Source organism: Plasmodium gaboni, chromosome 3, assembly GCF_001602025.1.
Source record: "Plasmodium gaboni strain SY75 chromosome 3, whole genome shotgun sequence".
Lineage (NCBI taxonomy): Eukaryota > Apicomplexa > Aconoidasida > Haemosporida > Plasmodiidae > Plasmodium > Plasmodium gaboni.
In genome coordinates this window covers 409,699-425,894 of record NC_031483.1, presented here as the reverse complement: position 1 = coordinate 425,894, position 16,196 = coordinate 409,699, and the positions used below count along the sequence as shown (strand labels likewise).

The 16,196-nt window shown below is 17.8% G+C and overlaps 7 protein-coding genes and 2 non-coding genes across 9 annotated transcripts in view; 4 read left to right on the top strand and 5 right to left on the bottom strand.

The window, feature by feature from the left end:
- The window catches only part of PGSY75_0313300 (apicoplast conserved ycf19 protein precursor, unknown function), a gene marked incomplete at both ends in the record, with an annotated part of 1,153 nt that extends 619 nt beyond the window's left edge, over positions 1-534 (top strand). Inside the window, 3 exons of the mRNA XM_018783986.1 lie at positions 1-11; positions 144-264; positions 445-534. The exon at positions 1-11 is cut by the window's left edge and continues 67 nt beyond it. Coding sequence (XP_018643569.1) covers positions 1-11; positions 144-264; positions 445-534 — 222 coding nt within the window. The remainder of the gene's footprint in view (positions 12-143; positions 265-444) is intronic.
- A 185-nt stretch (positions 535-719) lies between these two features.
- Positions 720-1,421, top strand: PGSY75_0313200 (hypothetical protein; the record flags this gene model as incomplete). Its single annotated transcript, XM_018783985.1, has 1 exon — positions 720-1,421. One exon carries the CDS (start codon positions 720-722, stop codon positions 1,419-1,421), a length of 702 nt encoding a protein of 233 aa, XP_018643568.1.
- Positions 1,422-1,792: 371 nt separating this feature from the next.
- On the bottom strand, positions 1,793-5,152 carry PGSY75_0313100 (putative ubiquitin-protein ligase; the record flags this gene model as incomplete). The annotated part of the gene is made up of 4 exons (XM_018783984.1): positions 1,793-1,967; positions 2,149-2,485; positions 2,597-2,972; positions 3,485-5,152. The coding sequence occupies 4 exons, from the start codon at positions 5,150-5,152 to the stop codon at positions 1,793-1,795; spliced, it is 2,556 nt and encodes an 851-aa protein (XP_018643567.1).
- A 227-nt stretch (positions 5,153-5,379) lies between these two features.
- Positions 5,380-6,227, top strand: PGSY75_0313000 (hypothetical protein; the record flags this gene model as incomplete). Its single annotated transcript, XM_018783983.1, has 2 exons — positions 5,380-6,073; positions 6,169-6,227. Coding segments are annotated over 2 exons (753 nt in total), but the record flags the coding sequence as incomplete, so codon positions are not given.
- Positions 6,228-6,359: 132 nt separating this feature from the next.
- PGSY75_0312900 (hypothetical protein) lies at positions 6,360-7,613 on the bottom strand (the record flags this gene model as incomplete). The annotated part of the gene is made up of 4 exons (XM_018783982.1): positions 6,360-6,603; positions 6,704-7,263; positions 7,395-7,442; positions 7,611-7,613. 4 exons carry the CDS (start codon positions 7,611-7,613, stop codon positions 6,360-6,362), a joined length of 855 nt encoding a protein of 284 aa, XP_018643565.1.
- A 766-nt stretch (positions 7,614-8,379) lies between these two features.
- On the bottom strand, positions 8,380-9,299 carry PGSY75_0312800 (putative 60S ribosomal protein L26; the record flags this gene model as incomplete). Its single annotated transcript, XM_018783981.1, has 3 exons — positions 8,380-8,631; positions 8,788-8,900; positions 9,284-9,299. 3 exons carry the CDS (start codon positions 9,297-9,299, stop codon positions 8,380-8,382), a joined length of 381 nt encoding a protein of 126 aa, XP_018643564.1.
- Positions 9,300-11,478: 2,179 nt separating this feature from the next.
- PGSY75_0312700 lies at positions 11,479-11,554 on the top strand. Its single transcript has one exon. It is a non-coding gene; the product is annotated as a tRNA-Ile (tRNA).
- Positions 11,555-12,044: 490 nt separating this feature from the next.
- Positions 12,045-12,127, bottom strand: PGSY75_0312600. The gene has a single exon. It is a non-coding gene; the product is annotated as a tRNA-Val (tRNA).
- Positions 12,128-12,483: 356 nt separating this feature from the next.
- Positions 12,484-14,289, bottom strand: PGSY75_0312500 (putative transporter; the record flags this gene model as incomplete). The annotated part of the gene is made up of 1 exon (XM_018783980.1): positions 12,484-14,289. The coding sequence occupies one exon, from the start codon at positions 14,287-14,289 to the stop codon at positions 12,484-12,486; it is 1,806 nt and encodes a 601-aa protein (XP_018643563.1).
- Between the last annotated feature and the right edge of the window lie 1,907 nt (positions 14,290-16,196).

Here is a 16,196-nt window from a genome sequence, read left to right as displayed (position 1 = left end):
CATTTTGTAAGGTAATATAAAAGATTTATATAAAAAAAAAAAAACAGAAATGTAAATGTGATAAAATTGATGTATTGACTAAGCACGTTTTTTCTTCATATATATATATATATATATATATTTTTATATTTTTATTTTTTGAGGATTTACAAATTTATAATATATATAAGATGCTTGTTGGAATGGCTGCCTCAGATTAACCCTCATTTAAATCCCTTTGTTTTTATATTCACTTTTACAAATAATTATGTACAATTCTTCCATGTAACTATGAAAATAAAAAAATGAAAATGAAAATGAAAATATTTACCTAATAAGAATAAAGGGAGACCCTTCCAAATGACACACATATATATATATATATATATATATATATATATATATATATATATTAACATGTCTATTATATATATGAGAATATATTTTTTTTTTTTTTTTGTATAGAAAATTATCCCGAATGTTTTTGGGATCGATCTGAGTGGAATATTCTCATGGCTGTTCTTAGAAATGATAGAAAATTATTTATCAACCTAACAAAGTTATATGACATATTATATATATATATATATAATAACAGAGATATCAAACCTTACATTTATGTGTACCTTTTTTTTGTCACATATAATTTGATACCTTTCAAATTTTTCACATTTTGAAATATTCATTTTTTTTTTTTTTTTTTTTTTTCCTTATTCTTTTATATATATATATATTTCATAATGTTTCGGTCAAAGGCTCATTTTTTGATGCTAGCCAATTTAAAGTATTTGGAGTTACAAGATTTGTTGTTGAAAAGGTTTCAAGTATTTAAAAATGAAGAAATAAGAATATTAAAGAAAGAGAACATGAAATGTATTTTATATGAATGGGCCAAGTTTTTAATTCAAGAAAATTATAATACAAATATAACATACATACCACAAGAAGTATTACATAATAAAAAAGTTCAAGATATTTTAAAAAATGATATAGATTGTGAATGGCTAGTTAATAAAATTCATATATCAAAAGATGAAAATATAAATATTAATTCTTCTAATAATATTGAAGAATTGAAAAAAAAAAAAGATGCTCTACATTATGATGAATATCCAAATTTATTTTATTATGAATATCCACAATTTCCATATAATTATTATGATAAAAAAAAAATGTCTAATTTTTATTCTCTTATCAAATTTCCATATAAAGATATTTTAAACATTTCAAAAAATATAAAAAATATTTCAAATGAGGAAGAACAAAAAACAATAAATAATCAAACCAACAATAATGTATCTAATATAGAAGAAAATAAAATAAATAAAGATATTGTACATATCAATAATAATAATGTTAATTACACAGATCATAGTTATGTGTATGCTCCATGTGAAATGGAAACATCAAAGGAAAATTATAATCAAACAGAAATAGATTGACATAATACACGAATAACATTCTTCTCTTATTTTCTCTTATCATATTTTTTTCTTAGTTTGCCTTTTTTTTTTTTTTTTTTTATAACAATATATTATTTATGTATAAAATATTTTTTAATTTAAAAATGAATTAAAGAATAAATAAATTAATATAAGTTCTTATTCAAATGGAATATTTTTTTTAAAAAATGAAAAAAAAATAAAAAAAAAAAAAAAAATACATACATATATAATATAAACAGAAAAATAAATAAAGGTGATTCGAGTAAACATAACTGTTGTATCACAAATATGAGTTATATATATATATATATATATATATATATATTTATTTATTTATATTTACTTAACATTTTTAATTTTTATTGCATTCATTGCACTTTATTTTTTTGTTTAAAATTATACAAGTTTTTAAAAAATAATTTATATTTACGAAAATATAACAACGTGCTATCAAGAACATTTTTTATTTTCTCCAGTTTTGTGTTGCTAATTTCTTTCTCTCTATTTCTTTGTTTTATGAAGTAGTTGATATATTTCAAGGCCCTAAAAATAAAAATAAAAATAAAACATTATATTATATATATAATATGACAACACAACATTATGCTAGCACGCACACAAATAAATAAATATAAATAGATATATATATATATATATATATATATATATATATATATATATACATACATATAACATATATATATAACAAATTTTATAAGATTACCTATCATGGTCCTTATGCTTTTCATAATACATTGATAAGGGTAATAAGTTTCTCAAATCACCTTTTTTTAAACCTAACTTATAATATGATACAGACAATTCCTCTTTATTTTGTTCCTTATATATTTCTCCCATTTCATATAAAGCCTTATAATTTCCTTGCTTATATAATAAATTTAATACCAACATAATTTTCCTTGGATTTATAATGTTATTCAATTTGTTTGTCCTATAAATATATATTAAATTATTCTGAGCAATTTCATATCCCTCATATGATGCCAAAGCATATGTATAAAACGCTTTCAAGTAATCCTTATCAAGATAATAATCCATGCCTAAAGGTGGAAAAAAAAAAAAAAAATAAACAAATAAATAAAAAATATATACATATATATATATATATTTATATTTATATTTATATGTATTTTTGCTCATTTTAAAATAACCTTGTCTTATGTTATTTATCCATAAAGTACTTTCAGCTATAAATTTATATGACAATGTTGCATTCAAACAAGACTGCTTAACACCCTTCCCAATTTCATACAATTGAGCTTCTCTGAAATATGCCTGAACATAACCCAAATCAGCAGAATGCTCATATAATTTAAATACCACTTCATACACATAATCAGATATGTATTGCTTTCTCATTGATATGTCCAAAATAATTTCTGCCAAGAAAAAAAAAGCTTCTCCATAATCGTGGCTAGCTGCTTCAATCAAGTATTTTAATGACAACTCTAAATCTTTATACCCATCGATGAAATAATAAATGTACCCTAAATAACATTTGGATTCGACATCACCAGCTTCCGCAGCCTATATAAAATGCAAACATAAAAAATAAAATAAAATAATAAAATATGAACGATATATGAAAAAATTATGAACGGTGCATAAAAAAATTATGAACAATACATGAAAAAATTATGAACAGTGCATAAAAAAAATTATGAACGAAGAATGCAATTTATGAATGGTGCATAAATTATAAGTGGTTAGTAAAAAAATATATAAAATATTGGATACATAAAAACATCCCAACAAGCATATACCCATTGTAAGACATTTTCTTTATATTTTTTTATATTTGTTTATATTTTTTTATATTCCTTTTTATTTCATTTCATTTTTTTATATTTTTTTATATTTGTTTATATTTTTTTATATTCCTTTTTATTTCATTTCATTTTTTTATATTTCTTTATATTTTTTTATATTTCTTTATATTTGTTTATATTTTTTTATATTTGTTTATATTTTTTTATATTTTTTTATATTCCTTTTTATTTCATTTCATTTTATTTTTTATTTTATTTTTTTGTGTTTACCTTTGAAAAGTTTTCTATACTTTTGTTTATGTCCTTCTGAACTCCATAGCCATACAAATAAATAATTCCCAATTCTTTTAGGGCTAGTAGATTATTTTTTTTCGAAGCTTCATTAATATATTTGAAAGCTTGTTTAAAGTTTTTTTCTTCTTTATATTTTTTTCCAAGGTCATACATGGCCATTACATCACCTCCTTTAATTTGTTCATTTAAGAATTCAAGAATTTCTTCTTCATTATTTTTCATGTTGTTAATTTCATTATGTATATTTAAATTTTCTCCGTTTAGTAAATCTAGTTCTGAAAGTGGGATATTAATATAATCCGAGTTCATAACATTTTCAGCAACAGTTTTATATAATTTCTTAGATTTGTAGCAGTTTTGTTTCATATTAATACCATATAAGAATTTATATGCGAGTGTTAAAATGGAAGGGATGTAATTGAGTGACGCTGCGATCATTTCATATTCGATGGATTTTTTAATAAAATTTTCATTTTGTTGTAAATTATGCACATTTTGAATATTTTTTTTTTGGTTACTTTTATTATTTTGTTCTATTTTATGAAAATCAAAAAAATAAATAAAACTTAAAAAGTGTAAAGCTGCTGGATTTTTCATCATAGCAGCTTTTTCTAGATAATACAAACTTAAGTTTATATTTCTTTTATATGAAAAGAAATAATTTTTATATCCAAAAAAATATATTTTTCCTAATTCATAACAAGAAGAACGTGTTATTTTATCATTCTTGTCAGTTATTAAATTTTGAAAAATTTCTATACATTTATTAATATTTTTTTTTTTTTTTTTGGAGCCATTTTTTAATTCGATGGCAAGTTTGAACATTTTCTTTCTATCTACTTCTTTTTTATTCTCATATTGTTTTTCATTTTCATATTCTATTTTATTATTATTATTATTATTATAATATTCTTCATTGTTATAATCATTATAATTTTCTTCATTGTTATAATCATTATAATTCTCCTCATTATTATATTCACTGTTATTATAATTTGTGTAATGTTTATTATAATCATTCTTATCATTATTATAATCTCTATTATTATTATTATTATTATAATCTCTTTTATTATTATTATAATCTCTTTTATTATTATCATTATAATCTCTTTTATTATTATTATCATTATAATCTCTTTTATTATTATCATTATAATCTCTTTTATTATCATCATTATAATCTCTTTTATTATCATCATTATAATCTCTTTTATTATCATCATTATCGTTTTGTTTTCTATTATTATAATATTTATGATCATTTATATTATCATTTAATGAATCGTCTCCATTTTTATTATGAAGATATGTAAAACTATCTAAATTAATATCACTTATAGCATCTTTTAAATATAACTTATTTTTTTCTTCAATTGTATTTTTAAAAAAAAAATTCTTAACCAGTTCTAATGGATTCGTATTTTTATTTTCTTCTTTAATTCTTTCTCCCTGTTTATATTTTTTGTTTTTTTTTTCATCTTGTTCCAATCTTTCTACCTTTGAAAGAATCTGTTCATCATCTATTTCTTTAGTTTGGCTTGTCAGAAACTTCGTATTATTCAAGATTATATTGTAACATTTTATTTTCTTATTTATAACAATAAAAGCAATTATAACAAAATGCCACATAAAATTTTTCATAATTTTAAATCTTATATAATAGTACACAGAAAAATGGGTATTCAAAACATATTAAAAGGATTAATAAAAAAAAAAAAGATGAAGAAAATGAGCTAGAACAAATTCAATCAAATGAACACGACAATATAAATTCTGAAATACAGAAAGAAAATAATGAACATGAAAAGGATAAAGGAAATATAATTATTGAGAATGTGAATGAAAATAAAGAAAATACAAACGATATAAATAATAAACATATAAATCATTTAAATAAAGAAAATACAAACGATATAAATAATAAACATATAAATAATTTAAATAAAGAACATATAGATGATGAAGAAAAAAATGACCTAAATAATGTTGAGGATGAAAAGAATAATAGTCATAAAAAATTAACAAGTGAAAACGAATCCCCAATTGATTTACATACAGATAATAATAAAACAAACAAAGACATAAATACAACTGATGATAATAATACAAATAAACAACCCCCTTTTGAAGAAAATAATTTCTTTGATAATAATTTTTCAGATTTTCAAAAGGCTCAAGAAAATTCTGACAAACAAAAAAATAATATTTCACTCAATTCTATATATAATGATATAAAAAACTATGAACAAGAATTTTTAAATAATTTAAAAAATGATCAACAAGTACAAGAAATAAATTTATTAAATAAGGATAACACAAATTTATTAGAACAAATAAATTTTAATAACATAGAATCTATTTCAAACTTTTTAAATAATTATAAAAATAATTCTTCTGAAAATCATTTATTGAATTCTTGTATGAATGAAAATATACAGTCATTTATAGAAGAAGAAAAAAAATATAACAAAAAAAATAAAATTAATAAAAATTATATTAATCAGTCTATGTTCTTGAATTCGTTACATCCAAATTTTAGTCAAAAAATATGTAAGTCAATATAAATAAATAGAAATATATATATGGAATTTTTTAAATATCACATGAATGTATATATATATATATATATATTTATTTATTTATTTTATTTTTTATAGTTAAAGAATATTCTAAACAAGGACCAAGTCACGAATCAGGTGATAATCCAAGAAAGTAGATGTTAAGTTATACACACGAATATATTTATATTTATATATATATGTATATATTTATCTATTCATATATAATTATATATCTATATATATATTTTTTTTAAAACTTATAATTTGATATTATAATGTGATACACTTTAAAAACATAAAGAAATATTTTTATCATTAAAATATGTAGAGTTGCTTTTTTTAATTTTGAATTTTTTTGTTTTATTAAAATTATCATTTAAGCAGTATAACGAATGTGATGTTTTTATAATTTTGTTATATTCTTTTATCTCGTTATTATTTGTTTCGTTTTCTATGACAAGTCTGATGCTCTTAGTTCCATCGTCTTCGTTTGATTGGTTGAATTTAAAGGAGGAAGATGAATATCCATTACTGCAAAGAAAAAAAAAAAAATATATATATATATATATATACATATACATAATAATAAGATGAAATATTTATTTTATATATCTATTTATGATATTCTTACCATTCGTCAAATTTGAAAGAACCCATTGACTGATTGGTACAAGAATTTGATACAATTTGGCTTGTTTCTAAAAAGGATTTTTCTGATACTGTTGAATCTATTACATATTTTGGTCCACTATGCAATTCATGTGTATATGTAAAATGTGTTCCTTTCAATGTATTATTAAGATAGTCATAACATGTATGAGAACAAGGAAAAGATTTATTTTTTTTTATAAGCATTGTCTTTTTTCTTGTCAAATTAGGAGTACTCATATATCTTCTATATATATTTATATTTGTTTTATTGTAATTTTTTACTTTTTCAAAATTATCAAAATAATCAAAATTTTCTATTTGATTATATTTATCTATATTTATTTCTTCTTTATTTCTTTTTATATTTTCATCACTTGAAAAAGAATCCATGTCTGAATAGTCTTGTTCTGAATTTATATTATTTATACTTTCCACATTATCATTATTTAAAATATTATTGTTCTTATTCTCAACATTTTCGAATTTGTTTGATGTCCTACCTACACTTTTTTTTTTACCTTTAACCATATCATCATATTTCTACATAGAGAAAAAAAAAAAAAAAAAAAAATATATATATATACATATATATTTATTCATTATGACAAATTTGAAAAGTACTACAAATATTTATAATGAAAAATAAAAAAAAACCTGGCGTTGAAAAATGCATAGACTTCCTCCCATATTGAAAAACAATATAACAATTCTGAATATTTCTATTTGTTATTTGTTTGGGTTGTATTATATTTAAATATAATAAATGTAAAAAAAAAAATATATATGTCTAATAATATATTATATACACACAAACATATATATATTTAAAAATATTTAATTTTATTTTTTTATTTTTTTTCTTCTTTTTTAAAATGTTTTGTTTTTAACATAATTTTTTTTAAATATATGCAAATTCTTTTTTATATTTTCCTTCTTCTGTCTATTAATATGTTAAATTATTTTAGACCTATCTATTATATTTTGCTTATCCTTTGAAGGTAGAAAAAAAAAAAAAAAAAAAAAAAAAAACCTGAACTGTTCATAATTTTTTTTTTTTTTTTTAAATATAGCTACATATATATATATATATATATATATATATTTCTAAATATTAAAATAGCTAGTTCAAGTGAAAAAATATAAAAAAGAAATACGTGTGATTAAAAATAAGAATATAATAAGAAGAAAATATTATTAACCGTTGTTATGTGACTTTATAATAATAAGTATATGTTTATAAGAAAAACAAAATGATAGAAAATAAGTTACATTATAAATATATAATATATATATATATATAATATATACATATAATATATATATAATTTATGTATCCACATAAATGTCGTGTTAATTTTTATATTATTTAATTTTTTTAATTAAATTATTTTTAAATACACTTATTTTTATTAAGTTTTTAGAAAAAAAAAAAAAAAAAAAAAAATAAATAAATAAATGAATAAATAAAAATGTTATAAATGTTATAAATTGTTAAGGTTCAAAACAGTGAGAAGGGAATCTCCATAACATATAAATATTATATATATATATTATTATATGCCGTTTGAATATTTTTAACATTTTATTATATCCAAATATAAATAAGAAAGACCAATTAATTATATTTTATATATAAATATGTGTATGTATATGTTTTTAATTTTCCTTTGCAGCTTTTCTATCTAAAATTTTTTTACGATTTTTATCAACCTTTAATTTGGTTAATACAACATTACTTGGATGAATACCAATAAAAGTTGACTCTCCATTTACTTTTTCTCTTGTAACTCTTTCTACATAAATCTTATATCTCTTTCTGTTAATTTTTACAACTTTTCCTTCTCTTCCGTGGTTGTGTCCTCTGCATATGAGAACCTCATCGTCTTTTCTAACAGGTAACGATCGTGTCTTCAAAAAGGAAAAAAAAAAAAAAAAAAAAATACATATATATATATATATATATATACATATATATATAATATATATGTAATGTATATAAAGGGAAAATTATTTTACATATACACTTTATTACACATAATTATACATATCATAAATATATTATACCTTATATTTTAATCTTAATTCTTTTGATAATTTTGATGACATAATTTTTCTTCTTAGACCTGCGGGAGCAGTAAAATGAGCTTTTCTCATTTTCCTTCGGGAAGATGATTTTTCTGTAATAAAAAAAAAAAATAAAAATAAACATATATATATATATATATATATATGTATATATATTCAAATATATATATATTATTAAAAAAAAAAAAAAGCCACAAGGTTACATCACATAATAATATATATATATATATATATATATATATTATATGTTTTGTAAGGTCATATCTTTTTTAATAATTCTTCATTCAATATATATATATATATATATATATATATATATATATATATATATTAATGAACAAAAAAAAAACAACTCTTTTTCAACTTATATAAAAATAAACAAATACATACATATATATATATATATATATATATATATATATATATCAGATGTTTTATTGTTTCTCTTCATTTTGGATTTATAAAAAAAACTTACGTTTGTTAAACTTCATTTTTTAATATAAAAAAATAAAAAAAAGCTTCAACAGTTTATATAAAAAAAAAAAAAAAATTGACTAATTGAAAAATTAAAAAATAAGGAAATATTATTATTTTATTTAAAAAAAAAAAAAAAAATTTTCCTTTTATTAAAATTGAATAATATATTTTTTTTATTTTTGTGACACAATTTTTTTTTTTTTTTTTTTTTTTTTAATAATTTTTTATAAAGTTTCAAAATTGGGTATTTTGTTATTATATTATTATTATATATATATATATAAATAAATAAATGAAATTTAAATAATATGTGATTATATATATATTATATATATATATATTTATTTATAAGTAAAAAATATTATTATAATATAATATATAAATACAATAATGTTGATATAAGAATATATATATTATATATATATATATTATATATATGGATTTTATTCTTATGATACTTTTTGTTTTTACAGAAAAAAATATATATATTTATATATATATTTTATATTTATTGATATTACTTGGCTCTTTATTCTTATATATTTTTATCAATATATAAAATGAATTTTTAGAAGGGTAATAAAAAATATTACCATCCACTTATCACCTTAACATCGATGCATATACAAAAAAAAAAATATATATATATAATAATATTATATATATAATATATTATTATAAATAATATTAATATATATATATATATTTATTTATTAATAAATAATATATTTCCTTTACAATGTTAAAAAATTTAGAGGATTTTTTTTTTTTTTAATTATATATTTTGAAGAAATATATATATATATATATATATATATATATATAATAAAAAAATTATATACATTAAAAAAAAAAAACATACTTTATTATTTTCTTTTTCATAAACATGTAAATATTAAATATATAAATAAAATTTTTATTATAACACTATTAATATAAATATTAAAAAAGAAAATTATTTTTCCTTTTTAAAAAAATGTTCCTTTATTTTTATAACATTATACTGTTTTGTAAAAACTTAAAAAATATAGGTAGAAAAAATATAATTTAAATTAAAAAATTATAGAATTCTTTTTTTTTTTCTTTTTTTTGTAAATATAAAAAAAGAATTGTTCAATTTATATATTTTAAATAATGGATATGGGTTTATAAAAAAATTAAAATACAATTATATAAGTTATAGTAATAAAGTGTTGTGGGTAATTTTTAAATTTTCATAAATTCTCTTTTAAAAAACAGATATAATATAATACATATATATATATATATTATTTATATAGACAACTATTTTATTATATATATATAATAATACAATTGCTGCACATAATTGTTATTAAAAAAAACTATATGAAATGTATATTATTTCCCTGTTAGTATTTTTTTTTTATAATGCTTTTTAAAATTTATTCTTATTAATTTGTTTCTTTTAAAAGTTAGAGAAATGATAAATAATGATATTCAGGTGTAAATTTATCAATTAATAAATATTTTTAAAATATTAAAAAGGTTCTTTATAATTTTATATTTTAAAAGAAATAGAAAAATGTCTTATATATTACTGAGCATATAAATATTGTATATATAATTTTTTCAAAGAAGCTAGTAATAAAAAAAAAAAAAGAGAAAAATTCTTACATAACTATAAATAGATACATATATTATATATATATATATATATATGTATATATTTATTATGTCGAATTTTTTTTTGGTGCCTCGTAACATCAAACATATAAATCATTATCTTATATAAAGAAAAGATTAAAAAAAATCTTTAAAAGTGATAATAAGAAAATATTTAACAAAATAATATTCCCTATAAATAACATGATATTGTGATGAAGTGTCCCGATTTAATTATAAATTAAAAAAAAAAAAAAAAAAAAAATTATATATTTTTTCAAAATAAATATAAAATTATGGGCATATATATATATAATATATATTTTATATATTTATATATTATATTATATTAATAATAAAGTACAAATATCATATGTAACAAAATTTTTTTTTTTTTGTGTACATATATTTATATATATATATATTAATATATATTTATAATAGTATTTTTTTTTTGATGAGTTGGGAAAATAAAACGTAAAAATGATATACGTAAGAATCATTTTGTAATTTTTTTTATTTTTTATTTTTTTTTTAATAATATTTATTTAATTGAAGAACATTAATAGAGGTCCTATAGCTCAGTTGGTTAGAGCGTACGGCTAATAACCGTAAGGTCGGCGGTTCGAGACCGCCTGGGACCAACTAATAAAAAGCAAAAAAAAAATAAAATATGTATTGTCATTTTATTTACATATTTAAAAAAAAAAATTAAGTTCTTATTTTATAAAATAAAATAAACCTTTTAAGATATAATAATGTTTACACAATTTTTATTTTTATTCTTATTCTTTTTAGGTTCCTCATATGTTTAATAGGTAATAAATTATATATATATTAATATATATATAATTATATATATATATTGATACCATTTAAAGGTATATATATTAGATAGAAGCCTTTTCAAACTATCCCTTAAGAAGAAAACACAAGATCATTTTTAATCATATTAAATAATAAATTAATATAATATATTTTTTTTTATTATATATAAATTCCCCCTTTGAAAATACGTTGTTTTTTTCTTTTTTCCTCTTATTTTTTCATTTTAATAATTATTATTACTACCATCACATATTAACTTTTATAATTTTATATTATAATTTTAATTTTTCTTATGATTTTAAATTTATTTATTTAAAATACGAGCACCGAGGATCGAACTCGGGATCTTTCGCGTGTGAGGCGAACGTCATAGCCACTAGACCATGCTCGCATATCTAGGGTAAGCCATTTTTTCTTTCAAGAAAAAAAAAAAAAAAATTAAAATAAAATAAAAACAAATAAATAAATATATATATATATATAATAATAATAGTAATATTTTCTATATGTTATAATTTAATAAATTAAAAATGTTTTAAATATATATATATATATATATAATTACAATAAAACAAAATATATTAAAAGTTATTCATATATATAGAGGTACGTAAGAATAGAAAATTCCCCTGTCACATAAATGAAAAAGTTATTTTCAAAAAAAAAAAAAAAAAAAAATTAAATAAATATAAATATAAAAATAAATAATATATATATATATATATATATATATACGTAGTGGTGACCCTACTTTGAAAAAGTACCAGAAATCATGTGATAACGCATTTTTCTTTTAATATAAAATATGTGCGTAAAAAAAATAACAACATAAGATATAAAAAGCCCTTGAGCTATTGCCTTTGGATATACACTATTTTTATTCTTCATTTTTATAAACTCATGTATTTTATATGACATAAAAAATGCTAGTGAGGCAAATGTATTTATTATGCCAATAAGAATTGAGAAATTATCCTGCTTAAATATAGTAGACATGTACATATACATATGATTCGCAAAAAAACTCTGATGAAAAAAATATATAACTAAAGATATATATCCTATGGTTACATTTGTTGTAGTATAATAAAAATATATAAGGATATATACAAATATTCCTAATATTAAATTGAAACTTATAAAATTTGATATATTTATTACATCCGCTATTATGCCAAATATTAAGGTAAATATAAAACTAGATGGTAATATTAAAGAATATATATTCAAGGTATCACCAAATACATTATTTTCATATATGTCAAATAATGAAAACATAAAATAACATACACTGAATGTTATCAAAAAAAATTCAACTACAATAAATATATATAATGATGATTTGATCTGATTCTTTAATAAACCAAAATCTACATCTTTTAAATTTAATAATTTTACTCTTCTTTTCTCATTTTGCTCATATATTTCGTCCTTTCCCATATTCACTACAACAACATTTTGGCTAGCTGCCTGTACATTTTTTTCACCTGAATTGTTCAGGTCATTTTTAAGAAGTGTTTTTTCATTAACATGTTCGTTATGATTAATGTTATGAGTGTTTTGTTTACTATGTTGCATATTAATAGAATTATATGAATTATATGAATTATTTGAAATAATAACATCATTTATATTATTTGAATTATTTGAAATAATAACATCATTTATATTATTTATATCATTCACACTGTTGATATAATTAATTTTATTTTTATCATCATCCGTTTGTATGTTATCCTCTGATACAAGTTGATTATCATTTTTATGCATAATATTAGGATTGTAATCAAGAAAGTTTGCTATGAAAAAGGCAGGAATGACGCACAGGGCAAGGTAGGTTAAAATGACAATTATAACATTGTTTTGGAAGTGTAGATATTTTAAAGTAATATTTATGACATTCCCTACAAATAAGCTTAGAACAGCTAGTGATGACATAGTACTGATTAGTATATAATTTTTATTTTTTAGGATATATTTAAGTTTTTGTAATTTATTATTATTATTATTATTATTATTATTTTCAATTGTATATAAATTTTTATTGATATCTTCCACAGGATATCTGTCATTAATATAATAAATAATTGGAAGGTAAGAATTATCTGATCCTATTCCAAAAAAGATAAAAGACAAGTTTAAGAAAAAACTGACCAATGGTATTTTATTTTTTATATTATTATCAACATAATATTTTGAATAAGATAAAGCAGTTCCTAGTATAATCCAACCAAAGAATAAAAAAACAAATGCTGTTTGTGCTATCAATTTTTTAGAAAATATTTTTATTAATACACTTCCTATAGATCCTGATAAAAATTGAATAATAAATCCTAGAATTAATAAATATTGAACATAATTTTCTTGTTCATTGCATACAAAGAAATCATCATTAATAATATTATCATCTTCATTTTTTAAGCACAACCATTCAAATGCTCGATAATTCTTTAATAAATTAGATATAAAAATATAATTCTGATAAACTATAGCGGTGGTAGAAATACTGTACATAAAAAGGGAGATTATCGTTTTATCCTTTACATTTTTCATGTTTATATAAAAAAGGTAATATGTATATAAAATATATATATATATGTATATATTTATGTTTATTTATTTTTAGGTTATTATTTTATTTTGATTTTTAAAAATGTATAGTATATTAAAATATTATCAACAACTTATGGAACTTCCAAAAAAAATAACCATTAAATGTTTCATTCTTATATTTTTAATTTATAAAAAAAAAAAAAAAAAAATAAAAATAAAAAAAATAAAAAAAAAGGTCAAGGAGAAAAATACGACCGAAATATTCTTATTATATATAATAAAAAAGTTAATCATTTATAATAAAGGATATTATTATATTATTTTATTTTATTTTAATTTTTTTTTTTTTTTAATTATCCTAGTAAAGTTTTTTATATACATGAAAGAGAAAATAAAAGTATTATATTATAAATAAATAAATAAATATATATTATATATATATATTTTTAATCATTTATATTATGTAGTTTATATTTTATTATATATAATTTGTTTATTATTTATTTATCTATCTATCTTTTTTAATTTTTTTAAATGACATGATAATAAAATATTCATAAAATTCAGTTTTAAGGTGGATCATTAAAAGAAGAAAGAATGTAGATTGTTTTAATTTTGTTCATTGTAATAATATTATATATAATATTATATATAAGATTTTACTTTTATTTTATTTTTATTTTATTTTTATTTTATTTTTATTTTATTATTACAGTTTTATAAAAATTAAATGGTTGAAGGGAATATATAGTTCCTTCTTTATATGGGATATGAAAAGAAAGGATATGTATATTTTTTTATATACATACATGTGAAAAGAATAAAGTTTTTCTTTTTTTCTATATTCTTAAGGAATTAATATAAATGGTTATATAAATATTATACACATATAACATTCTTTATATATATTTTATAAATGTGTGAGTTTAAATAAGATTATAAATGACTGTCCATTATTATCATTAAAATGGTGATATATAATAAATAATATACTTTGATTTTATTTAAAAAAAAAAAAAAAAAAAAAAAAACAGTAGCGTTATAAAGAGTTATTCTTATCTGTTATATGTTTTTCATATATATATTTATAAAACTTTTTTTTTTTTTTTTTTTTTTTTTAATTTTGTCATATAAGCATAAAGATATATAATATATATATATATAATTTATTTATATGATATAATGTATGATAGGTCTTTTTAATACACTCTTATATTATTCTCATAAATAAATTTATAAGAATATGTTTATAAGTTCATACATATATAATAGTGTGTTCTTATGTTATTTAAAGATACAGGTAATTATATTTACATACTTTTCCAATATTTTAAAAGATTAGTAATATATTATATATCTTTAATTTTATATTATTTTTATTTAGTCTTTATTTCCTTAAGAAGAAGAAAATAATAAAAAATAAATTAAGAACGTTCCTTCATATATATATATTATATATATGTATGTATATATATTAATACTTTTTATTTTTGTGTGTGCAACTTAAAAAAAAAAAAAAAAAATTAAAATGTACACATAAAAAAAAAAAATAATATATATATTATATATATATATAAATATATATATATATATATATAAATATAACATATTATAACATATAGTTACATATATATAATGTAGTAACAAACATATTAGAAATATATATTATTATTATATATATAATATATATATTTTTTATATGGATAATTTTATTTATATATACCATCATATTTACAATATCGTGAGTATTATATAATTATTATGTCATATTAAATATATTAGGAAATTAAGAAAAAAAAAAAAAAAAAAATATATGATACTTTAAATAATAATATATATTTCTTTTTCATATGAATAAAAAGAAAAGAAAAAAAACAAAATATATAAATAAATACAAATAAATATAA